Below are 25,970 nucleotides of genomic sequence, written 5' to 3'. Positions count from 1 at the left end.
AAAAAAAAAAATTCTAGCACAAGAGAAAAATATTTTGCTTAAAGGACATTTCCATTGAGATAATATAACAACAAATTAATTTCCATAACAACAAATCTTTGAACAGTTATGGTTAAGTTCTTTTAAACTCTTTTATTTATCCTTCATTTGTAAAAAAAAAATTTTTCTCCACTTCAATAACGATGCCTTTTATTTATATAATTTTTATAGTTCTCCAAGTGCCCTACCTTTTACTCTAGAAATACTAAGTATTTGTGATAACAGACAATATTTTTCCTTTACAGATGAAATTCTCTCCCCTCAGTGCATCACTAAGATTGTAGATGGCATAATTAACTTAGTTTGAAGGTAAATGTATTGTAAACATTTTGGAGCACTGAAATATAAGAAATTGATTTGAAAATTAAAAATGATTCCTTGCTAAAGCAGCCTCAGGAGAATTTTTACATATCAACACAATTATTCTAGACATAATAACTGCCTCTATCTAGAAGAATTTCTTTTATATTTTAGAAATCTTCATTTTACTAATAACGTAGTTCATCTTACTGTTTCAAAAAGGCTATAAATTGCCACCACTTGACTACATTTGATGAACTGTTGTTTGGTATTTTTCTTTATATCTTAGAGAAACTACCTCCTTTCCCCAATAACCACTGTACTCACCACACAGGCCTGAAGGGCACAGCAGTAGGGTCAAGACCCCCAGGAGGTACAGGGCTGGGAGAATGCTCTGCAACTTGGAGGACATGGTGCAGAGTCTCAGAGGTGCCACACTGGGCTCAGCACTCTTAGACACCTCAAATCAAAATGAAGATGAAGAAATGTTCTGTAGCCGAAACCGGTTTGGCTCAGTGGATGGAGCGTCGGCCTGCAGACTGAAAGGTCCCAGGTTCGATTTTGGTCAAGGGCATGTACCTGGGTTGGGGGCACATCCCCGGTGGGAGATGTGCAGGAGGCAGCTGATCGATGTTTCTCTCTCATCGATGTTTCTAACTTTCTATCTCTCTCCCTTCCTCTCCATGAAAAATCAATAAAATATATTAAAAAAAAAAAAAAAAGAAATGTTCTGTAAGTAACCGTCAATATGGTGCCTAAGCCAAGGAACTCAGCCTTGGCAAAGGCCCAGCACTGTGTCAGAAAAGGGAGGGGAGGGAGTGTGTGCAGAGGGAGTGACTAGAAAACCAGGTGCTTTTATTGATTTTTAAAATATTTTTAGAGAGAGGAGAAGGGAGAGGGAGAGAGAAACACCAATGAGAGAGAAACAAATGGAATGAGCTGCTTCCTGCACATCCCCTACTGGCACTGAGCCTGCAACCCTGGCATGTGGCCTCGCTGTGAATCCAACCAGCTACCTCTTGGTGCATGGGAGGAAGCGCCAACAACTGAGCCACACCGGCCAGGGCCCCCTCCCTCTTCTAAAAAGAAAGGAAGAACTTACGATTACAAAATGGTGCCAGCTTCGTCCATTCACCGTTCGGAAGGCAGTGCGCTCCGCTCACCTTTCCCCTAATTTTCGCATAACCGGGATCGCAATAGTACCCTACTCTGAATCCTTCAGGAAAAGTTGTAAGACCTTCCAATTCTGGTGTAGCATTAGGTACATCTGGGGGGATACCACAGTCACCTAGAAATGAAAAATAATGGAACTAAAGAAAAGACCACTTTTCAATTGATAGCAACATTCCCTTCCCCGCGCAAAGGGAAGCAGCCATGGCTTTTGATACACACGTAGCATTTCGATCCAGTGCCGACTGACGACATCCCAACAACTTGCTGGGCTTCCAATCTTGAAATAAACCCCTCCTCTCCGTTATTTTTTGAAGTGGTTTAGTATTTCTCTCCACTTAGATACGGTTGCTAGGCGCCCAATAAAGACTGGGTCCCGGTTGGAACCTGACACCTGGAGATGTGCAGCTCCAGGTGCTGCACATCCCTGGACTCTGGTTAGGGGCCCGCGTGGTCGGTTGTGTGGCCTCCCACCCTGAAGAGATGTTGGGGGGTTGACAATCCCTCCAGCCCAGCCCTGCCTCTCTGCTTCCCAGTGTTGGCTGCTCTGCAAACTCAGCGGGTGCTTCCTCAGCCATCCAGCCTCACTCCTAAAGTCACTCCTACAGCCGTGCAGTTGGGGTCCCGCACAGCAAGACCCCTAATAGCTGGTCCTCATAGCCGGTTGGCAGCGGAGATCCTCTTTGTCCCACGGGATACGGCCAGTAGGAGCGCTGATCTTTTCTTTTTTTTTAATATATTTTATTGAATTACAGAGAGGAAGGGAGAGGGATAGAGAGTTAGAAACACCGATGAGAAAGAAACATTGATCAGCTGCCTCCTGCACACCCCCTACTGGGGATGTGCCCACAACCAAGGTACAGTGGGACCTTGACTTACGAGTTTAATTCGTTCTGAGACCGAGCTCGTTAAGGAGCTTATTAACTCAAATTATTCTGTCAACTCAAAGCAAAAAATCGGCCGAGAGACAGCTGGCATCTCAAAAAACTCATTAGTCGGGACACTCGTAAGTCAAGGGCCCACTGTACATGGCCTTGACTGGAATCGAACCTGGACCCTTCAGCCCGCAGGCCAACGCTCTATCCACTGAGCCAAACCGGTTAGGGCAGGGGCTCTCGTCTTTAAAGGTAGGGGATGTCAGGGGACCATTACCGACGCCCACACCCTTCACCTTCCCGGGGCCCCAGACTTTGCGGTTGTCATGGAGACTGACCCAGCCCCTCCCACTCAGGCTAAGGGCTCACCCCGCTGGGCTGGGTCCCCGGCCCCCACTCACCCCGCGCCGCGTGTGGACACAACAGCAGCAGCAGCGGCGGCAGCAGCGACACGGTCAGCCAGCCGGGGGGGCGCAGCACTGCGGGGGCGCCCCTCCGGGCGGGACGCATGGCGCGGCGACGGGGACCCAGCGCCCGCACTCGGCAGCCTCCACGAAGAGATCCAGCGGGCTCCCGCGTCCAGCTGTGGGTAGCCGGAGCGCAGTTGTCCTGCAAATCAATTTAAATTAGCGCCCTGGGTGGTTCCTGGGCTCTGAATCACCAAAGGGTGGGGCAAAGAGCGGCTGGAGACCGGGGTTTGCCCGGGGGTTGTTGGGCGGAGCCAGGGCGGGGGCGCTAGCATCCCTGGCCCCTTGGGGACCCTTGACTGTGGACCAGGGGTCCTGGGCCAGGAGACTAGCTCCAAGCTATCCCAAATCCAACATTTTTTATGCCATGATATCCATTTTCAGGGAATATGCATAGAGATATCTTTATTACGAAAATGAATTTTCTTAGGTAAAAACAAATCTAGCACAAGAGAAAAATATTTTGCTTAAAGGCCATTTCCAGTTAGATAATAGAACAACAAATTAATTTCCATAACAACAAATCTACAAAAGTTCTCTCAAAGTCTTTTATTTCATCTGTAGAAAATTTTCTACATTTCAACAACAATGTCTTACATTTATGTAATGGTTTATAATTCTTCAAGTGTCCTATATTTTACTCTAGAAAAGTTACTATTAGTGATAATAGACAATATTTCTGCTTTGCTGATAGAATTCCCCGCCCCCACTCCAAGGAAACACTAAGATTGTAAATGGCATAATTAACTTCTTTAGAAAGTAAATGTATTTTAAACTTTTTGGAGCACTGAAATGTAGGAAATTGATTTGAAAATTAAAGATTATTCCTTGCTAAAGCAGCCTCAGGAGAATTTTTACATATCAACACAATTATTCTAGACATAATAACAGCCTCTATCTAGAAGAATTTCTTTTAGATTTTAAAATTCTTCATTTTATTAATAACGTACTTCATCTTACTCTTTCAAAAAGATTATAAATTACCACCAATTGACTACATTTGATGAACTGTGGTTTGGTATTTTTCTTTATATCTTAGAGAAATTACCTCCTTTCCCCAATAACCACTGTACTCACCACACAGGCCTGAAGGGCACAGCAGTAGGGTCAAGACCCCCAGGAGGTACAGGGCTGGGAGAATGCTCTGCAACTTGGGGGGCATGGTGCAGAGTCTCAGAGGTGCCACACTGGGCTCAGCGCTCTTAGACACCTCGAATCAAAATGAAGAAATGTTCTGTAACTAACCGTCAATATGGTGCCTAAACTAAGGAACTTGGCCTTGACAAAGGCCAGCCCTGTGTCACTAAAAGGGAGGGGCAGTGGGAGTGACTAGGAGACCAGGTGCTGAGCTCAGATCTGTCAGGGTGAGCTGATAATGTTTGGGAAGAAGAGTGTGGAGCTTGATGCAAGAGCCCGGTGGGGTTCTGTACATATTTACTATTGTAACCCCAAGACTTCATCGCTGTTGGGATGGTAACGGTAATGAGTTTCTTTCTGGACATATGATTCCTCTCTGAGTAAACAAAGGCAATAGGCACCAGGATTGCAGGTCCTCATGCACAGGGTATGTGGTGGGCTCTCCAGGAATTACAAGGCATAGTATGAAAGAAAGGAAACTATCTGAGAAACAGTCCTTGTCCAGGAAAGTGGTTTCTTCCATTTGGGGTATGAATTGCTCATAGAATAAAGTTTTTTAATGTAGAAATTTAAATTTCTTTCTAGGTAGCCTATGGTCTACCAAGAACACACTAATATGAGTCTGTGAGAAAATACTCAAGAATCTAGTCCAAACAATAATTATTCTTATAATACTTCAATGGGAGCCTCTTTACTTCCTGGGTTTGCTGATATACATAAAACACCAAATGACTCACTCTATGAAACCGTTCTAGTGTGGGAACTATGCTAGTCCGTGTCTGCACCTGAGAAGCATGCACTGAAAGGTAAATGCTGGAGATGATCAATTAAGGAGAAAGGAAGGTTCAGTATGACTTTTCAAATATCTGGATGATGCTGGATGCGGAGGAAGCCCAGCGCTTTGTCTCTGAGCAGTAAGAGACAAGTGAATGGCAAGCGCATTTGTCCTGCTTCATGAATTGGTAACCCCAAGACTAAGTGTCTCTTAACCATCGAAGACTGCCTGACTGTTCATCCAGATTATTGCCTAACTTGTCTCCTTAAGTGGGACAGATGAGACTACCAACCTGGATTCCATATCTTGCCCACCAGCTGTGGATATCTGTGCTTAGATAGTTGCCTCAAACAAAGGAGTAAACTCTAGAAATTGTCCTAAAGGGATCTTAACTACTCAGCTAAAGTGGAATGACTACCATGTACCCATAAGAACCAAAATGCTTCTCTCTCAAAAATAAATGAGAAGAATTACCAAATATAACTGAGTGAAACTCTTTGGAATGCTGAGGAAAGCACAAACAAATGTCAACTTCCTAGAGATCAAGGAAAACAAAGCCACCAAATGGCTACTTCCTTTAGAAAGAGGAATCACAATAAAGAGAAGTGATTTAAAGGATTAAGCAGAAGCCTGCTTTTAAACTTTCAGCAGGTAGGGAACCAGAACTTTATATAAATTAGCATAATTAATCTTCAAAAAGCCCTAGGACATAGTTTTTACCTTCCTTGTTGCATAAATGAGGAAACCAGTTTAGATAGAAAAAGTAACCTGCCCTCAAACCTCATAGATAGTTAGTAGCTACCAGGTAGGTCAAATTCTGAGTCCAAGACTGATTTGATCATACAGGCTTTTTCTTTATACCAAAATAATTTCCACTTTTGGGGCAATATTGGCTTCCTGTAAAGACAATGAGTCAGCCATTTGGGAGTAAATCAACACTGTTGGGCCTTCCCCGATGGAATGTCCACCAACAGAAGCTATTGGTGGTCTAGTTAATGGCATAGATTTGTGACCTTCTCCAGACAATGTGCTGAAATGGCAGGAGCCTCTTCATCCTAATACTTTGGAAGTTCTACCCCAGCCCACAGGAGCAACCAATGCCCAACTAATATTGGGACACAAAAGCCCTGATTCCTTGCCTCAAGTCTTGATCATTCTGTGTTCCAAGCCATGGGTGACCCTGAGAGGGGGCGGAGAAGGATAAAGAAAAGACAGGCAAGAGAAGAAAGCTGGGTCTGGGTGGGACGCTGCCCTCTCTGATGGAGAGAGAGCATCACAGCCTACAAGTGAATCTTTATTTTATGGCCAGATTCCAAGAGGCAAAGTAAGGGCGGGGTTACAACAGTCTCCTGGGTTTCGAATCTAATCAATTACATGCACCTGATCAAGCTTTGTTTACTGCTGCACTTCCCACAGCCCATATCACTTAGCCAAGGGGACCACAAGGTCAACCTTATAACTATAGCCTTTGGCTATAATTGTGCTGGTTCTTGCACGTGGCTTTACCAGGAGAGGATCCTGCCCTCTCTTTAGTCCCAGGCTTGAACCTGTCCAAACGCTGTAGCCACTCGCCACCTTCTGTGAGGCAATTTATACGCTAGAGCTCACCATGGATCAAGTGAAGGCTGCACTAGCTGAGAACCCATCCTTGCTCAGCTCCTTTGCTCCCCTACCATGCTACTTCATTGCCTTACAGTTTTGGGGGGTGTGTGTGTGTGTGTGTGTGTGTGTGTGTGTGTGTGTGTTTCATGATGAGCACACTATCAAAAGTTTAGATACATCTACATCCATTCTGGAGAAACTGACTGAAGACAGTTTGTACCACAAGTGGACCTTAAAGGCAAACTCTAAGAATCGGATTCTAGACTTGGATCACCCACCAGCCACCTGGCAATCACTGGTCATGGGTGAATATTGACAGTGCTGGCTTGCTGTAGCATTGCAGCTATGAACATGTTCACCTGGTAAGTGCCATGGGATGTAGAAGGAAGGAGGTGCATTGGCTTGTGCAATACCTCGGACACTTGAGAGGGGCAGTGGAAATGGCAATAATGGTTGTGAAACTGGGTGGCTGAGGACCTTTAATACAGACTCAGTGCCCCTTCGCTGAAATAATGAGAGATCAAAGCAATCAATCACAATTTAAATCAAAGTGTGAAAGCCAGAAGTCCTCTTTGTCAATATTTAAAGGAAGTTTGTCTCGGGTAGCTGGTAAGCTAAACTAAGGCCATACTCAGGATATAATCTTAAAAGGCCAACAAATTATCTAAGTATTTGGATAAAAACACTTTCAAATACGCAGGAACTCAGTATTTTACTTTCTATTAGGAAATACATCGAGAAAGAGGAGGACATGAATTCAAAAACCAAAGGCAGACAGAACAGAAAAGCAAGTACACAGACAGGAAAGCCTACACTGCATGTCCAAGTGTGTGGCAGACACTGTCAAATTCCTTTCAAGATCACTAGGGCCCTCTCACTTTGGCACACTCTGGACCGCTTCCACCTCTAGGGTCTGCTTTGTCTGTCCATATCTCTACCCTGGAGGTTACTTCACACAGTCCCTTAGGTGACATTGGGCACCAGTGTCAGCGTGGCCAGGAGCATGCCTAGCTGGTCTGCAGTGGGGGCAGGTGTCCTGTGAGCAAGATCTATTGGCTAATTACACATTGTCTTCATTCTCTTCATTCAGAGGACGAATCATACTTGGGTTCCACACACATTCAGAGGGCACTCAGCATAACTGAGCTCCTGTCAGCAACAGCAATAATAATCCCCTCAGCACTGTTTCCTCTTTAGACGGCCCTCCCTTTGCATCTAACTACCCACCCACCCTCTGTGCTTTCCGAGGCCACCCCTCAGGGAAATACTGGTAAGTACCCACAAGTCCTTGCTTCAAGGGAAACTCAAAATAAACATGAAGCAAAAGGAATTCCTCATAGCAGGAGCAGGTAATGGCATTCAACACCATGGATAGATACCTCCCAGTAAGGGGGTTTCCCTAACAGTCCAAGCCCCTCTATAAGATCTGTAATTTACTGAAAGCATGCTCTACATTGCCTCTTCAGAGTGTGTTTGGGAAAATTAAACCAAAGAGGCCAATGTTAACCATAAGGTACTGTGTACTAGGGAAAGACAACAGAGCCAGTGAGCTGAGATATGAGTGAGAACCCAAGTCCACATGCAGGACCCATACAATACAATGAAAGTAGTAACTTTATGTAAAAACATTGTTGGCTTTGTATATGGACCTCATTGCAGAGGATGCAAGGTTGGAGGAAGTGGTGAGAAGAAGTGAATAGAGCCTCAAATACCTCGAGATATAAAAGCGATTCGCATGGGGTGTCTCCTTGTTGTGGGATAGTTGCTCAAGGCTTTTCATTTTTCTATTAAAGAAAATGAGAACCAGATCAGATGGAGGACTTGCGAATGCACAGGGGGCTTCCTGGTGGGCATCACCTTCACCGAGCTTTCAGAGTTTGATCTCTGAGGATGAAATAAGTGAGTCAGACACAACATAAATGCCTTCCTATAAAATCAAAGTCAATAGGCAGCCTTAGCAAGTCAGAGACGAAGCGCTTGGAGTTTAGAAAGGGCACAAATCTCTGCCAATAGGAGAGAGTGGACAAGACTTTTGGGGCGTGTTGACATTTAATGTAAATACTGAGGACCTGGTGATTTGCGCATGGGGAACATGCAGTAAGGTAATCCAGGGAAATATAACTGACGGGAACCCAAGTCTATAAGCAAGACCCATACAATACAATTAATGTAAATTATGTAAATACATTTTGGGGTTTGTATATGGACCTCATTTCACAGAGTCTCAATGACCACAAAGACAAAAATTGTATAAGTAAATTTTTAATGGAAAAATGTGCACTTTGTGTCCAAAAAAAGCAAAAATGTGAGCCACAAGATTATCAACAATTCTATAATTTCAGAGCACTAGCAAAAAAAAAAAAAAAAAAAAAAAGGCCAATTACCATTTTTAGGTATTCATTACAATGCAAAAGAATGGCAGAGTTGCTAAACTAAAGTGACCCATATTGAATGGAAGGGAGCAGGGCACCATTTCATGCCTCTTCCAGGAAAAATCAGATTGGTGACTCCTGAATGGATTTCTTCGCCTTGTCCCTCTGCAGTTCCAGGAGTTCAATCTCCAAAGACAATTTATACAGCTCCAGGGCCATCTTCACATCCTCCACGCTAGGGAGACACTGCATGAGTTCTCTGCCTGCTATCACTTGCTCACAGCCTTCAGGGACCACCTAAAAGAGATACAGGTGGTGAGTGGTTGGGAGGCTTCTCTGAGATCCTGAAATGCAGGACAGAGGGTCAGGTCCAAGACCACTCCCAGCATTGATGGGAGAGCAGGACAACCAGGAGACCCCGGGCCCCACTGTAGTCTTCCCCAGAAGAATATAGATCTTCCTGATCTGAGCGTGCCAGAAGGCCTCTGTGGAGACAGAAGCTACTTCAGCTACCCAACCAGACATGGAACACAGTGTGTTATACAGTCTAGAAAAGGAAATGTAGGAGTACTCGCAGGTCTCTGAGGACCTCCTCTCCTTACGTGGCTGGGCATTCCCTGTTCTCCAGTGAGGGAAGGAAAACCTGCCATCTAACGTGTGCTCCAAGGGAAAGCAAGAGAGTCCTTTTGAATGACTGAGGAATGAGTCCAGGCCAGTCAGATCTGGCCTCTGCTGGCTGCGACAGTGCTGTGGGGAGGCACCAGTTTTAGGGATTGAAGGCACAGGGAGTTCCTTGAATTGTGCCACTTACCCACTCACACTTGGGCACCTCTGGGGACCAGGTCCTGTCCTCCAAGCAGGTGATGGTTTGGGAACCGACGATATCATAGCCAGAGTCACACCGAATGGTGACATTTTCAGTTTCAACAAACTGGTCCTTATCCACAAGCAGATTCCCATGTTCTATCTCTGGTGTCGGACATACAGCTACAAGGAAAGCACAGTTAAGCAATCTGTAAGTCTAAGAAAAGAAGACATGCTCACAGGCTAGGATTATTAAAATGAACTGCATGTAGGTGCTGCTCATTGTCTTATGCTTTTTTTTCTTTTGAGAGCAATAATATTAGCCAATAATATGAGCATTGGCTCATATCATTCTTCAGGGCTCACCATTTTATGTGATTATCTCAGTGAAGTCTCACTCCTCGCTATAAAGTGAGCACTATTATTATTCCCATTTAAATAAGGAAAAATAAGATAGAGAGAAGTTAAGAAACTGTTGAAGACATAGCATCTTTAAATTACATGACAGGGTATAAAAAAGGCACATGACCCCAGACTCAGCCATCAAAGCAACTGTCCCTCCCATTGTGATCCCTACAGAACACTGGGGATAAAATATTCTCTCTTGCCCATTGTCCTCTTGTGAGCAAAAGAACCAATGGTGACAAATTCCTAGTGTTGTTGATTGCAAAGTACACTAAACCTGTATCATGCAAACAGCACACCTGACCTTGATGCCTCCCACCCCCACATCAGTTTGCAAACTGGGAATCCACACCACAGGCTCCAGCATTGGCAGGTGGTGCCCTACACTGCATGAGGCTCACTTCCTGGTGTTTGGAATCAGCCCCTGAGAGCCTACCTTCATGCCAGAGCAAGTTTCCATGAAAATTTTGCTCCAGGCCACAGGAAAATGTACCGCCTGTGGACGATTTCCAGAGATATACAAGAAAGTGGGAACAGGGGCTGCCTCAAGGAGGCTGAGTTTTGTAACTGGGAGAAAGAATAGGGGAGATTAATGTTTCTGTATACCCCTTGTACTTTTGTTTGCTTTGGGTGCCATTTGGATATACTAATTATTTAAAATAAATAAATCCTATGTTTTTGTTCTGCCTCTGGCTGGGGAGAAACGTTATTCTCAATCCCTGTATGAGAGTTCCTCCCACTTACCCATGGGCTGGAGTTACCTTTGCATTGAGGAGGCGGACCAGACCAGCGTGAAGAACTGCAGTAGAGTATGGGATTTCCTACCAGAGTGTATCCTTTGTCACATTCATAGTTAGCCTCATTAGCTGAGAATGCGTGTGTAGTTAGTTTAGGACGTCCATGGTCAATGACAGGAGGATAATAGCAACCTTGTTGGGAAGACATAAAGTGAGAGAGCTTGAGCTTATAGGACATAAACAACAACACATCCCAGAATCTGTGCACTTTCTATACTCTCTATCTTGTCCTGCCATCTTCTCTGCCCAAGGGATCACTTAGCCAAACCCAAGTAACTGTGCTGCCCTCCCGTAAGCCTCATGATGAAGAATCATGATGGCACCCTAGTGGGTCCATTCTCCATATTGTGTCATTGACAAGTGGGGTAATAGCAATCACATGCAAGAATGCGAAGTAGAAACTATTGATCTGCCCCAGACCCCTCCCTCTTAAAGCAAGGAACGTCAATTTAAAATATATATCATATTTACCATCACTCTATAAATTTACTTTAAAATAAAGTAAGGAAGAACTTAGTGCCACTCTTAAAGAACTGAAGATGTAGAAGTGGTCATTCTCATCATATCTCTATTTATTTCCCTAGTCTGTCTACTACAAAAATTAGAATTCTGGACAATTACAGTAGACTATGGAATACTCAACATTGTAGCGCCTACTGCAGACCCTGTACCAGATATGGTAACTTTGCTTTAATATGTCTGCAGGGAAATGAGGCCACTGTTTTAGAAAAGGCCTTCTTTCCCACCCTCTCAGAAAAGAAGATCAGAAACAATCTGCACACACATGAAAGGGTCAATATCATACATTTGCCATTTTACCCTTGTCCTATGAAAACTCACCTGCCCCTCTCATAAGAGCCTGAAGTTACATGCGCATCTGAACATATAAAGAATATCATATCAATCCAGTATATCAGTGGAATCATATTAATTCTATTGAATGAGCAAGAAGATGCTAGCATGATGTAAGATAATAGGAATATATCCCCCTCAATTTCTGGGACTAAGATCCTGGAACCCCTGCAATTTCCTTTTTGATAAGAGCACTAAAAGCATCTTTTATTCTAATGAGGTGACACTGGGTGAGCTCCTGGGAGGTGCTAGTCACCAGAAGGACCAAACCATGATTAGAAGTTTGGAATATTCCCCTCTTCCAGAGAGACCCTGGAAACCGAATTAATACTTGATGGTGCCTACATGAGGAAGCCTCCATAAAATTCCAAGAGTAGGGAGTTCAAAGAGCTTCCAGATGCGTGAACACATCCACCTCCCGGGAGGGTGAAGAACCACAACTCCATGGGCACAGAAGCTCCATGTTTGGGACCCTCCCAGACTTTGCCCCATGTATTTCTTCATCTGGCTGTTCATTCATCTCCTTTATCATATCTGTTAAAGGCTGAGTTGAAGTGTCAGTTGAGAGACAGTACTTTACAATAATGGGGCTTTACAATATTACTTAGAGTAACTTTTAGAACACAGTATTCACTTTAAATCAAAGATCAACTTTTATATTGTACTGGGTTCCCAATTTTAAAAAAATAGAGTCCATGAGCCTAGAAACCAAGAGATAGAAGCATGACTGGCCCCATTTATATTCACTCTAAGTGAACTTTTGGGAAAAATGTGCTTTTATTCCCTGAACTCTGTGACCTGCAGATAGAAAAGCACTGGTAGGCAAAGTGGAAACACTCAACTAAGGGAGATAAGATTCCCATTGATTTCTCAACTGTGACTGATACCTGGTCACTCTGAAAGCTCCTTTGGGCTCCTTCTTTCAGAAGGAAAGGCAAAGAATCACTGTTCAAGGAGCAGTGATTATTCCTGGTCATCAACAGATAGGGTTATGGAAAAACAGCGGGAGACGGGAGGATTGTGCTTAGTACTTAAGTGCTCTTGGTGAGGGAGATGTAGGCATTTCACACTGAGAGATAGGCTGAAGAAGGGCTAAGAGGCAGCAGAAGAAAGGAAGCAAATTCAAATAGATTTGCAGTCTTGTTCTGCAGGTTAAGTACTATGGACCAGAAACACTGAAAGAGAAGAGAATAAATACCAAGAAGCAGAACACAATAGTTCAGAAGTCTAGCTGATCTATTAGATGTGGTCTAATTTCACTGATTCAGGAAAGGAAACCAGGAAGGTCAAGAAAATGGGAGCAACCACTGGGGAGAAAAGAGAAATTTGGACTGGAGACAGTGCTATTAAACAAATGTATGCATTCTAAGAATCATGTAGAGCACAGAAATTCTTTTTACCTAATTGGAACCCTTCCTTTAATAATCGCACATACTTTGATATGAAGAAACTTCTAACATAACATAATTCCATAAGCTCTTACTCTCTCCACATGTTGGTGTTTCAGGACTCCAGGTGCCATCCCCTTGGCATGAAGCTTCAGCGTTACGTCTCCCATTACATGAATATGAAATGGAGTCTCCATAGAAATATTCACACTTATTGGCCAAACCTCTCCTCTGTTGTTTTCTAGGAATGATTTTGCCATTCTTCAGCTCTGGTACTGGACAGCAAACCTCTAAAAAATAAAAAGTGAGGCTGATAAAAAGTGAGGTTAGTAACATCACCGTGAGGAGGCTCCTATGGCTAATAATCTCATTTCCACCTTCAGAAGAAGAGTTCGCCTCAGAAGAGAGGTTGGGGAAACAGACAAGGGTCCCCGAGACACCTTGAGTCCTCGCTCCCTGTCCCTGATTTGCTAAAGTAGTTCAATCCAGTCACTTCCTTCCAATTTAATAATTGCATTAGGGGCCTCCAAAATGAGAAGTTGGATTAAACCTGGATGAAAATGTAAATTTTCAAAATTACTCAAGAGCAATGACAAATAACATTTATCTCCTTATGGCTTTACTAGGGTCACATCATTATTAAGCTTACTAATAACTTATACTTCCCAAAACACAGAAAGAAGAATGTTCTCAAAAGCTTATATTGGCTTCCAGTCAAGATGGTCACATAAGTAAATGTAGTACTTGCCTCCCCCGACAACCGCATCAAAATTGCAACTAAACAGAACAACCGTCATTCAAAACAACCAAAATGTTGCTGAATGGAAGTTCTACAACTAGGAAATTAAAGAGGAAGCCACATCGGTACTGGGGGAAGGGCAGAGATGTGAAATGGGCTGGTCCCACACCCACACGTGGCAAATAAAAATCGGGAGAGCTCTTCAAACTCCAAGCCCTTGATGGTCTCTTCTGGCAATAGCAGTCATCCTGTTGAATTAATCTAATCATAAATTTAACTTGAGGAACACAACTATATTCATTTAAGGCAGAAAATCCTAGAATATGCTGGACATTTAACATACTAAAGTATTTTAAAAAAGAAACTCACCCTCACATTCTTCATATGGGGTCCACTCCAAATTACTCTGACAAGTCACAGTCATAGGCTTATTTCTAGCGGTTTTATACCCAGGATGACAGCGGTACCTCAACACAGTCCCAACTTCATACAGTTCGTCTTTTGTTGGTAGGCGGTGGTTATATGTTTCCCACAAAGCGTGTGGGATAGCTGATAAGTTAGTACAACTATCTGCTCATAAGAGAAGAATAAGGGAAAAGGACACTGTTAGGAGGGATGCAGCATGATCAATGAGCCTTTCCTATGAAAGGGTGCCATGCATTCATTCAGCCCTTAACCAGCCTGCCATGGCTGGTGAATCAGCCATACCAACATACACACATAGACATGTGCCCAAATGGACATGTGCACAACACCAGAGACGTTCTCACTAAACATATTACCAAATGGTTCCTGTGTGTCCATGCCAACCACCCAAATGTCAACTCTCCTTCCTCCTCATTGTACTTCAGAAAGTTTAGTCTCTGAATTAAAGCACGAGACTTGCTAGGTAGATGTGGCTGGAGAACTGTCCCAGATTAATCTAAGTTTCTTATCTCCTGACTTATTGGAAAAAAATAAACAATTCATTCCCCTCATTCAGCTGACAGAAACTGATTCATTAAAGGGCTGATCAAGAGCAAAAATACTCCAAGCATTGTTTGAGCCGGGACTTTGTCTTGTCCTCTTTGCTCTTTCCTGATTCTACTGGTTTATATCATACTAGAGGCCCGGTGCACGAAATTCGTGCACTCGGGGCGGGGGGCGGGGTCCTCAGCCCGGCCTGTGCCCTCTTGCTGTTGGACATCCTTAGTGCTGCCATGGCGGCTGGAGAGGCTCCCGCCACCATCGCTGCACTTGCCAGCCGTGAGCCTGGTTTCTGCCTGAGTGGTGCTTCCCCTGTGGGAGTGCACTGACAACCAGGGACAGCTTCTTCATTGACCATCTGCTCCCTGGTGGTCCATGCATGTCATAGCGACCGGTTGTTCTGCCATCAGGCCAAAACTGGCTCTCCAACATCCCCCGAGGGGTCCTAGATTGAGAGAGGATGCAGACTAGGCCAAGGAACCCTACTGGTGCATGGTCAGGGCCAGAGAGGGATGTGGGAGATTGGCCAGCCCGGGAGGGACCGCGGGAGGGCTCCAGGGAGTGTCTGGCCTGTCTCGCTCAGTCCCGATTGGCCAGACCCCAGCAGCAAGCTAACCTACCAGTCGGAGCATCTGCCCCCTGGTGGTCAGTGCACATCACAGTGAGCAGTTGCATGGCCTTAACATATCATTAGCCTATTATGCTTTGATTGGTTGAACGGCCAATTGGACGACCAGACACTTAGTATATTAGGTTTTTATTATATAGGATGAAAATATAATACAAACATCTGCCAAGTTAGATATTTATTACATTTTATTTTCAGATATTTTAACTTATATGTAGGTTAAGGTTCTTTTGTAACATTTTTACTGAGATTAAGTCATATGACACAAAATTCACCCATTTAAAATACACAATCCTGCCCTAGCTGGTTTGGCTCAGTGGATAGAGCGTTGGCCTGTGGACTGAAGGATTCCAGGTTCAATTCCAGCCAAGGGCACATGCCTGGGTTGTGGGCTCAAACCCCAGTAGGGAGTGTGCAGGAGGCAGACAATCAATGATTCTCTCTCATCTCTCTCCCTCTCCTTTCCTCTCTAAAATCAATAGAAATATGTAAAAAATAAAATAAAACACACAATCCAATGATTTCAGTATATTCACAGAGCTGTGAATTCACTATCCAACTTTAGGATATTTTGATCATCCCCAAAAGGAACTCTCTACTCATTAATAGTCTCTCCCTATTCCCATCTCCCCCCAGGCTTTGGGAGTCACTAATATACTTTATCCATGGATTTGCCTATTCTGGACTTTTCAAATAAATGGAATTATGTAATATGTGGGGGTTTTTGTAACTGGTTTCTTTCACTTAGCATAATGTTTTCACGTTTCCTCTATGTTATGGCATATGTCAGTACTTCATTTATTTTCATTGCCAAATGACATTCCACTGCATAAATATAGCACTTTTTGTTTATCCTTTTTTCAGTAGTCAGGCATTGGGGTGCTTAGCAATGATAAACAATGTTGATGTGAACATTAACATAAAATGTTTGTGTGTGGGCATCTGTTTCATTCCCCTTGGAATGAAAGGGCAATTGTTGGGTAACTGAAACTTTTGAGGAAAATGCCAAAACTCTGTTCCAGAATGACTGCACCATTTTACATGCCCACCAGCAGTGGATAAGGCTTCCAAAGTTTTCACATCCTCACCAACATTTGTGACAGTTTATCTTTTTTATGATAGCCATACTGACAGGTGTAAGGTGGTATCTTACTGTTGCTAGATGACCACCTTATAAGACATATTAAAGGGGCTTCTTCAGGCTGAAAGCAAGTGACATCAGTTAGTAATTTGAAACTTTGAACATATTTATAATAACTGCTTTGAACTTCTTTTCTGCTAAGCTCAACATTTGGGCCTCCTCAAAGGCAATTTTCATCATCATCTTTCCTATCTCTTTGCATTTCTGATAACTTTTGTTGAAAACGGAATCCTTTATAATAAAAGGCTAATATGCAAAAAGACTGGATGGCGGAACTACCCGTTGCTATGACGTGCACTGACCACCAGGGGGCAGACACTCAAAACACAAGAGCTGCCCCCTGGTGGTCAGTGCACTCCCACAGGGGGAGCGTCATTCAGCCAGAAGCCGGATCCATAGCACAGTGTCTGCAGTCTTAACGTCTCCCCTTAGGGAGTGTGCACCCTGCATAACTGCATGTGGCAGTTTTTTATGATGTTAAGTGATCTTGCACAGTGTATTGTCATACATCTTTTTCCCATGAGGAAAAAATAAAGAAAATTATTGATCTAAATTTTAAATTCTTACTGATTCAAGTGGGCTTGGGCATACGAATATGCCCTCACCAACATTTCTGGGTAACTTTAGATGCCAAACATTAAAGTTCTTTTGTGGTTTGTACTCACAGATCTCACAGGTGGGAAGAGGAGGATTCCAGTTGTTATCAGCTCCACAACGAACTAAATTGCTGCCTTTGAGGGTAAAACCTTTATTGCACTCAAAAGTAATAGAGTCTTTGTAAGTATAGGAGTATCTAAATCCTAAGATGATCCTTCCATTGTTAACATATGGCTGAGGACAGGTGATTTCTTTAAAAAAAAAAAAAAAAAGCATAAGAAAAGATAGTGGATTATAAAAGAGAAATGGCAATAAGAATATTACTGCTATTGCCAATCCAATTCCAAGTATTGGAAAAAGCCTGATACAGTGCATATCAAGCAGCTACAAGGAAAACATTTTTAAAAGCACATAAATGTATATCTTTTTTCAACGTTTAAAGACCTCAGGAAAATGAGGTCTCTGGATCACTTCACTTCCTCATTTATCTCAAGAAAAACTAGTCATATCTGACCCAGAGAAACACATTCCCAAAGTCCTCAAATCTTCCCCTTATAATGACCTACCTTCCTGGATGATTTTGGGGGTGGGTCAGTGGCCAACGGTGATTATATGACATGCACGATGATGAGGCAGCCAAGGAAGGTATCAGACATCTGCACCCTCACAAGCAAAGAACAAACTGCCCTCATCGCACCCCCCCCCCCCGCCCCCCCGCCCTCACCCCAGCAGTCAGTCAAGTCCTGCCCCCTTATTTCCTCGGCAATCCCTTAACTTCTTTCCAGGCCCACTGCCATGGCTACAGTGGAAGCCATTTTCACTTCTTGGTTGGATGGTGCCTATGGGTTAAATTGTGTCATACTTCAAATTGCCGGCCATTCTGTAGCCAGTTACCTTTCTGAAACGCAACACATTTCAACGTCTCTCCATCACCTTCGCCCTGAACTCCTGAGAGAACCACACGAGGCCCTTCATAGCCTGGCCCTGCTAACTTTCCAGCCTCAGTATCTGTCAGTATCAGGGGCGATAATGATCACCCTGCAGTCTAGACCCCGGGCATGTTTGCAGTACGGTGCCCTCACATACCCTGGTTTGATGGTGTCCTGTGGGGAGTCAAAATAGTAAATGATAGTGTGCGGGCCCTGAGTAGCTGAGGAAGGTTAGCAGACGAGTCGTACCACAATGTAGCTTTCAGCTCAATTACTGCTCGCTCTGCCCTGTTGACCTGCTGGTGGTTAGTGGGTTTAGCTTGCCCTGTAGGCATATATGGTTGACATTCCAAGCGCTAACCAAAGTTTCCAGCTCGGATTCCTGAACAGATAAAAGATGACATTCTCAACTTCCCTTAGGTAGAGTCTACTCTACACAGTACTAGTTTTGGACTAAAGCAGTGGTTCTCAACCTGTGGGTTGAGACCCCTTTGGGAGTCGAACGACCCTTTCACAGGGGTCACCTAAGACCATCGGAAAACACATATGTAATTACATATTGTTTTTGTGATTAATCACTATGCTTTAATTATGTTCAATTTGTAACAATGAAAATACATCCTACATAGCAGGTATTTACATTACGATGCACAACAGTAGCAAAATTACAGTTATGAAGTAGCAACGAAAATAATTTTATGGTTGGGGGTCACCACAACATGAAGAAGTGTATTAAAGGGTCGCAGCATTAGGAAGGTTGAGAACCACTGGACTGAAGGCTGCAATGTCAAGTGATATGTGGTTACTTCCAGGCCAAAGCTCATAAAAGCCAGGTCACAATTTGCTTTTCTCTCTTCCTCTTCTGAAGGCACTGTGAGAGGGCCTGTAGATATCGAGGTGTCACCTGGAATGCGGAGCTGGTTGCTAAACGAGACACCTTGAGTGTCTCCTCGACACGCAGTAGACTCAGTGTGTGTGAGAAGCAACCTACTGTGCAAAGCCAATGAGATATTGGTGCTGTTTGTGACTACGTAATGGCACAGCATGCCTCAGTATCGGTTGACCAAATAAATACATGGCTTTCATCATTGCAAGAAGCAGTTTGTCTTTGCATCATTTCATTTCCCCCAAAACATTCATCTTCCTTGCTCTTGGAAACAAGAGAGAAAAATTCAAAGGATAAGCCAGCAATTCAACCGCGACTTACTTTTACAAGTCGGAGGGCTGGGGCTCCAGACACCTTTTGTTTTATTCTCCACTCTGCAGGAAATGGAAGCTTCACCCACCAAGGAGAAGGTGGGGTTACAACTGTAGGTGACAGAGGACCCGTATGGGTAGGACTCTTCACGCCAACCATTGTGCTTCCCGTGGCTGATGGCTGGAGGGGGCTCACATTGGGCAACTGGGATGAGTACGTGAAGAAGAAGAAAGAATTAGGGGAGGTATATTTCCACATCGCACATTCATGACGCAAATTCTCACGGGTGGTACAAAAAAGCAGCCAACGTGCACAGGAGTTCGATTACCGAACACAGTAGAAGTGTATAGTTAAATGAGAAAAAAAAAAGTCTTTACTTACTTACACATTCTGGAAAACTATGACTCCAGCCAACTGTTCTATCTTGGACCTCACAATAACTAGTGGTTGGGCCTATTAAGACATACCTGAATAAAATAGGATAAAAGATTTTAATGGAATTGTCCCTACCCCAAATTAAATTACATAAAAGCATCCAAACGAATAGAATGGTTACTCCATATTAAAAAAATGAAGAAACAAGGTTTTCTCAGAGAACCCTTCCCACTGAGCACTCCAGTCAGTAAAATTTCACCACTGTGGGGAGATGTGAGGTTTCTCTTATTCTGAAATGTATAATTAAACATCAACTAGATGTCAGTCACGGAGTTCACCCAGAGTTCAAGCACGACTATATCAGGCAAAAAAAAAAAAACAACAACTCATTTGAGTGTGTTACGCAGCTTGGATGAGAGTACCAGCTAGATTACTGGCTCCAAACTCTCCTGGTTTACAGTTTCCTCTTGTCCTCCGGAAGCTTGCCCTCTCCCAAGCACCAAAAACTCCACGTTCACATGCCCCATTGTGATGCTCCTGGTGATTTCTAAGCTTTCTGCCCTCTACGCATCATAGTAACAGAAAAAACAAAGGATTGTTTGTATGATTTCAAATTGTACTATTATCAACAGATAGCCTACAATATGATTGAACACTAGCATAAATGATACCTTCAACAATTTAAGAGCCCCTAGAGTATATTTAATAAGAACTTAAAAAAAACAAAACAGTTTTTAAGAAAATGAATCTTTTAATACGATAAAATATAGTGAGAATTAAGGGTGTCTTTATTTTTAAGTTTCTTTCAAATGCAATGTTTCCAACCTGGTCAGGAACATAGTGAAACGTACTGTTTCTGGTTATTTCAATAGGAACACATCAATGTTCCAACAGCACCATAGTGCTGAATTTTTCCTTTTCCTTCTTTTTTTTAAAAAAAATTATATTTTTACTGAGAGGAAGGGAAAGGGAGAGAGAGAGAGAAACATCAATGATGAGAGAAAATCATTAATCAGCTGCCTCCTATGTACCCACTACTGGGGATCAAGCCTGCAACCTGGGCCTGTGCCCTACCAGGAATTGAATGAACAGTGACCTCCTGGTTCATAGGTCGATGCTCAACCACTGAGCCACACCAGCTGGGCTCTCTTTCTTTCTTAGCAGCTTTTCACAATAAGAGAAATAGGATAAACATGAGAAAATCTAACAAAATGAAACAATAATAACAAAAAAGATTAGAGAAAAAATGTGAGATATAGATGATTAGCAAAGGAGAATCAACGTATACTTAATTGGAGAACCTGAAGAAGAAACAAAAAAACCCCCACAAAATAGCTATTTTAAATGTGTTTCAAGTAAAAATTACAAAAGTAGAATAATATTTTAACCCACATTTTAAAATTGTATATCGCATAGCAACAAAAATTAAACACAATGGTTTGGATGAAAATAACTAAGAGGAGGATTATTAGATTTCAAAGATAAAAAGTAATATCTCTGGATGGCCAAAAAAAGACCAAGTTACATTTAAGAATAAGAAATCCAGATAGGGCCCTAGCTTGTTTAGCTCAGTGGATAGAGTGTCGGCCTGCAGACTGAAGGGTCCTGGGTTCGATTCCAGTCAAAGGCACATGCTCATGTTGCAGGCTCAGTCCCCAGTAGGGGGCGTGCAGGAGGCAGCCGATCACTGATTTTCTCTCATCATTGATATTTCTATCTCTCTCTCCTTCTCCCTTCCTCTCTGATATCAATAAAAACATATATATATATATATATATATATATATATATATATATATATATATATATAATGTATATACACACACACACACAGGTAGGCAGCAGAGGTCTGTACATCAACGTCCACTAAAAAAAAAATATGTGGCAATATCTATAGGATAGTCAAGAAAAGAAATTATCAGCCAAGGACTTTAAATTTTTTAAAAAATATTTTATTGATTTCAGAGGGGAAGTGAGAATCATTGATTGGCTGACTCCTGCACACCCCTACTGGGGATCTAGCTTGCAACCCAGACATGTGCCCTGGGAATCGAACCTTGATCTCCTGGATCATAGGTCAACATTTAATCACTGAGCCACACCAGTCAGTCTCAGCCAAGCACTTTATATCTGGCCATGTTCTCTTTTAAGTATCAAGGCCTCAGACAATATTGAACCTACAAGAACTTAATAATTTTCACTTGGAGCTTTTCTTTTAGGAAATCACCAGAAGCCAAACTATAGCCAGCCACACTCTGACACAGGAAATTTCAGCAAAAGCAAAACCACAAAACAACTGGCAGTGAGCACTGCACTTGCAGATCTAGAACAAAAACAAAAGTGGGGTGGCTGAATGAAATATAAATGTCATGTGCGCTGCCAGTGCCGAAATAAGGTAACAGATAACAGGAGATGGAAAACAAAGCCCGCTTTCTTGCTTCCTCATCTGCAGGAGTTGGGAGTGAAATCGAGTTACAGACATATATGAGTATTTAACAGTAATGTTAACTATACATGCTGAGGTCATACAAATGACGTCAATCTACTGGCAGAAAAGACAGAGTAGGGTGGAGACAGGAGGAGAGAATACAGTGCCAAATAGTTCACAAGTAGATACAAACATCTCTTAAACATATAAAAATGTGCTCAACCTCCCTCATAGTAAGAGAAATATACATTGACACTATAGTGAGATATTTTTTTTTACCTTTTAAATTGGAAAAATTTCCAAAAATTGACAAGTTTTCAAAAGTTTGGCAACACACTTAGTTGGAAAGTGCAGGGAGAGATGGACATGAGCATATTCTGTAAAACCATGTGACCCCAAGAGAGAACAACTTGTAATACCTTTCCAATTTTCAAATATAAGTATTCTTTGACCCAGAAATCCCACTCTGGACAGTTATCCTGTAGATATGACTTCATATGTACAAAATGATAGATGTACAAGGTAAATGTAACAGAGTACTGTTCAGAATGGCAAAGGATTAAAAAGACCCCTGGATCCATCAAAGGGAGTATTAATCCATCCTGTATCTCACAATAAAATTTTATGTAGTTGTAAAAAATTATTAACAAGGAACCTTTCTCTGCACAAACATGGAAATGTCTCCTGTATGTATCGATAAAGAAAGATAAAGCCGGATTTGAAAATTACGTTCGTGATTGAAAAGGTACAAAATAAAAACATTAGCTTGTATTTGTAAAAGCGAACACGAGAAAGATGCATAGAAAACTCATGAAACTAGATGCCCGTTGAAGGACAGGAGGAATGGGTGGCTGGCGATAGAGTAAAAGCATGAATTCTGTGTGTCCTTTTTTTACATCATTTTTACTTCCGAAATCTATCAACACATCAGCTATTGTTTTAAAGGGTTGTTTCTAGATGGCCTCACACTCACCCTTCTAAACAGTTGAATTCTATATGTGATCCAAAAGAGTAATCTGGCTTCAAGATCACCTCCCCATTACGTAATTCTCCTGGGTTGCTGCATTTTTTTTCTGAGAGAAAAGTGAAAATGAGGATTAGGGCTGTCAAGTTCTCATAGATATGACATTAGAAAAGAAGGCTGATTGATTAGCTTTGAACTCTGTTTCCAGAAAGACCAGAGATTCAGATTCAAACTTATTTCAGATCCTGACTCACTGAATATTTACTTTTCAGTGCAACTAGGTAGCTCCTAATTTTCCTGTTTCACTTATTTGTTTGTTGGCTTGCTCTGTTTTGCACAAAGTGGCAACGTGTATATGGCAATCAGCCACTGACAAACAGGGTGGCTTCTCAATGACCAAGAGTTTTTATTTGCATTCAGAAAGCTTAGCTCCTGAGACAACTTTGCAAAAAAAAAAAAAAAAGGAAAAAGCACGAATAAGAAAATAAATGTTCATACTTACTGATACAGAAGGTTTCGTACTGCCAACTGCCTCCTTCGCAGGTAACATAAGTACCTTTTGAACTGGTCCTAAAGTAGCCAGGGCGGCAGCTGTATGTCAGACGAGTTTTCTCTTTGTAGCTTGTCTCATCCAACTCTTTCGTTGGAAAAGCAAAGTGTAAGCTGGGTGGAGGATCACAGTCGCCTGGACACCAAAATGACAAAGAGCACCATAAGTTAAACACAGCATCTTGGTGTTTTCAGTAATAGGATTTTTAGAGCAAGAGCCATTCTTTTCTCTTCTAATCAAGAAAAATAATAACTTTTGTTATCTCTATTGCTCATTGAATCCAGTGACTGGTCAGTAATACATGTATGTTGATGAATAATAAAAGGTAGACATTTTTCATCCTTCCTCTATTGCATATAAGATAATTTATTTTTTAAAGATGGCAGATACGATTTCATCAGCCCATCAGATTTTTCATCTCTGCTGACTCAGCTGCATCTGTGCAAACTCAAAAAGTCCCTGCAATTTTCCTCCACAGAAACATAGTATTTCATTAAAAATAACTTTATGTAACATTTGTTGCCTCAGGGAAGAGAAACTGGGTGACTGGGAGATGAATAAGAATAATATTTTTAATGTGTACTGTGTTTTGTGCCTTTTGGACTTTGAATGATACGAAGGCAGAAACATGAAGCCCTTGAAATACAAAAATATTAATCTTGCTTTACTAGCAAGAATCAAGTACAGAACTGATTTACTTACTAGGAGTCCTAGTAGTCCTAGTAGCCCCCCTCTCCACTCTGGATAAACCCACTGGCAGTGAAAATTGTCCAGTCAAGCTGATCCCTCAGACAGATTTGTCTCAAGCCATGGGTGGGAGACAGATTGGGAAATTCCTGAAGGAGAAGTCTAGCCAGAAGTGTCTAGAAAACTGCCTCTTTCATGGGTAAAGCAAATTCCCCTAAATTCCAAGTCATTCCAAAACCCCTTAAAATTCCAAATTTCAGATAAATCCAAAGTCCTGGTCCAACAAACCCTTGGTTGCTGAAGATGGATTTCTGCTGAAGGCCTAGTCATCTCTTTGTTAGTCTTGTGAACAAGTGGATGAACTTGAATGTTTATGGCCAATCTAAACTTGTCCATGACTCACCAAGAGCAGTGGCCAATAGAGCCGCCACCAAGGCCATTTGGAACAGAGTAGAATCAGACACTCTCCACAGCCTAGAGAAGGGCCAGGCTGTCATTTTCCCCTTTCTATCCAGGGTCTCATCTGGAGCTCTTGGAGGGTACATGCTCTGAGGCGTCGCCACCATTTTTCTGCTGAAAGAACTCAGTTTAATAAACAGTCGTTGAAAGCTTACTTGTTATAAAGCACTAGGGTACATGCTATGGGATCCATGTCCTCAAGAAAATTACAGCCGAGGCTGGAAGAGAAGACGTGCACAAATGTTACAACACAAGACAGTGAGCGTTAGCTTCTGGGGTAGGGAGTATGAAGAAGACAGATTAACTCCAATGGGAGAGAGAGGAGGTGGCTGTAGCTGAGTTCGGTACGCTTTAAAAATTACAGAATGGATGCTTTAAAAATTACAGAATGGACGCTTTAAAAATTACAGAATGGCCGAAACCGGTTTGGCTCAGTGGATAGAGCGTCGGCCTGCGGACTGAAGGGTCCCGGGTTCGATTCCGGTCAGGGGCATGTGCCTGGGTTGCGGGCATATCCCCGGTGGGAGGTGTGCAGGAGGCGGCTGATCGATGTTTCTCTCTCATTGATGTTTCTAACTCTCTGTCTCTCTCCCTTCCTATCTGTAAAAAAAAAAATCAATAAAATATATTTAAAAAAAAAAATTACAGAATGGACGCTTTAAAAATTACAGAATGGATGCTTTAAAAATTACAGAATGGATGCAGGACAAATTGGGGACCAGTAGATGGTATCTCAATGTGGCTAGAAAATAGTGTCTGAGATGGGGAGATAGTCGTTAAGGAAGGGGAAACTTAAAGGTGTGCCTGAAAGGGATATAAAGGCCAAGTTAGGAATTTATGGACGCTACTGTTTGAGGAATAAAGAGCCTTTTTGTTTGTTGGTTGGTTTGGGGTTTGTTTGCTTTAAAGCTAAGGAGTGACATCATTGTGCCTTAAGAAGATCACTATGGCAGATGTGTACATAAGGGATTCAACAGAGAGAAGAAACAGGGAGGTTGATGGAGGGGGCAGCAGAGGTGAAAGAGAGTATGTGGGGGATAAATGGTGATGGGAAAAATAATAAAATAAAATATAATTTTAAAATGACATAAAAAAGAAGGCTATTACAATTGACCAGGTGAGCCACAGAGATGATGTGACCGAAGAAATGGCAGAGGATTTAGAGAAAAGGGAACAAATATAAAACACAACAAAAGGGCTGGAAAACGACGAGATAGAGAAAAGGAGTTGGATCACTATGTATAGTCTTGGGAATTCCTCATAACAACTGTCAACCGAAAAAATAAACCATCAAGCAACTTGCAGTTTTGAAAAAATGGCTCTATAT

At 42.4% G+C, this 25,970-nt stretch overlaps 2 protein-coding genes across 7 annotated transcripts in view; both read right to left on the bottom strand.

Annotated features, from left to right (window-relative positions):
• Positions 1–1,525, bottom strand: part of CD55 (CD55 molecule (Cromer blood group)) — a 141,679-nt gene extending 140,154 nt beyond the window's left edge. The window contains exon 1 of the mRNA XM_036344776.1: positions 1,442–1,525. The gene's annotated coding sequence lies outside the window, so the exon portion shown is untranslated. The remainder of the gene's footprint in view (positions 1–1,441) is intronic.
• The window catches only part of C4BPA (complement component 4 binding protein alpha), a 41,078-nt gene that overhangs the window by 9,439 nt on the left and 5,669 nt on the right, over positions 1–25,970 (bottom strand). For 2 of the 6 annotated variants that reach the window (XM_036344792.1, XM_036344794.1), the window contains exons 2-12: positions 24,588–24,754; positions 23,450–23,632; positions 22,957–23,056; positions 19,563–19,648; positions 19,191–19,385; positions 17,123–17,305; positions 14,092–14,292; positions 13,079–13,273; positions 10,708–10,875; positions 9,549–9,724; positions 8,718–9,034 (exon numbers count right to left, since the gene is read on the bottom strand). In XM_036344792.1, coding sequence (XP_036200685.1) covers positions 8,861–9,034; positions 9,549–9,724; positions 10,708–10,875; positions 13,079–13,273; positions 14,092–14,292; positions 17,123–17,305; positions 19,191–19,385; positions 19,563–19,648; positions 22,957–23,056; positions 23,450–23,632; positions 24,588–24,750 — 1,824 coding nt within the window. In that variant the 5' untranslated portion in view covers positions 24,751–24,754 and the 3' untranslated portion in view covers positions 8,718–8,860. Of the gene's footprint in view, positions 1–8,717; positions 9,035–9,548; positions 9,725–10,707; positions 10,876–13,078; positions 13,274–14,091; positions 14,293–17,122; positions 17,306–19,190; positions 19,386–19,562; positions 19,649–22,956; positions 23,057–23,445; positions 23,633–24,587; positions 24,758–25,970 lie in introns of those variants that run through there. The other 4 variants (XM_036344793.1, XM_036344795.1, XM_036344797.1 and 1 more) reach the window with 4 other exon arrangements.

Source organism: Myotis myotis, unplaced genomic scaffold (assembly GCF_014108235.1).
Source record: "Myotis myotis isolate mMyoMyo1 unplaced genomic scaffold, mMyoMyo1.p scaffold_m19_p_18, whole genome shotgun sequence".
Lineage (NCBI taxonomy): Eukaryota > Metazoa > Chordata > Mammalia > Chiroptera > Vespertilionidae > Myotis > Myotis myotis.
The sequence above is the reverse complement of the archived record's forward strand: the minus strand, read 5'-3'. Positions and strand labels throughout refer to the sequence as shown.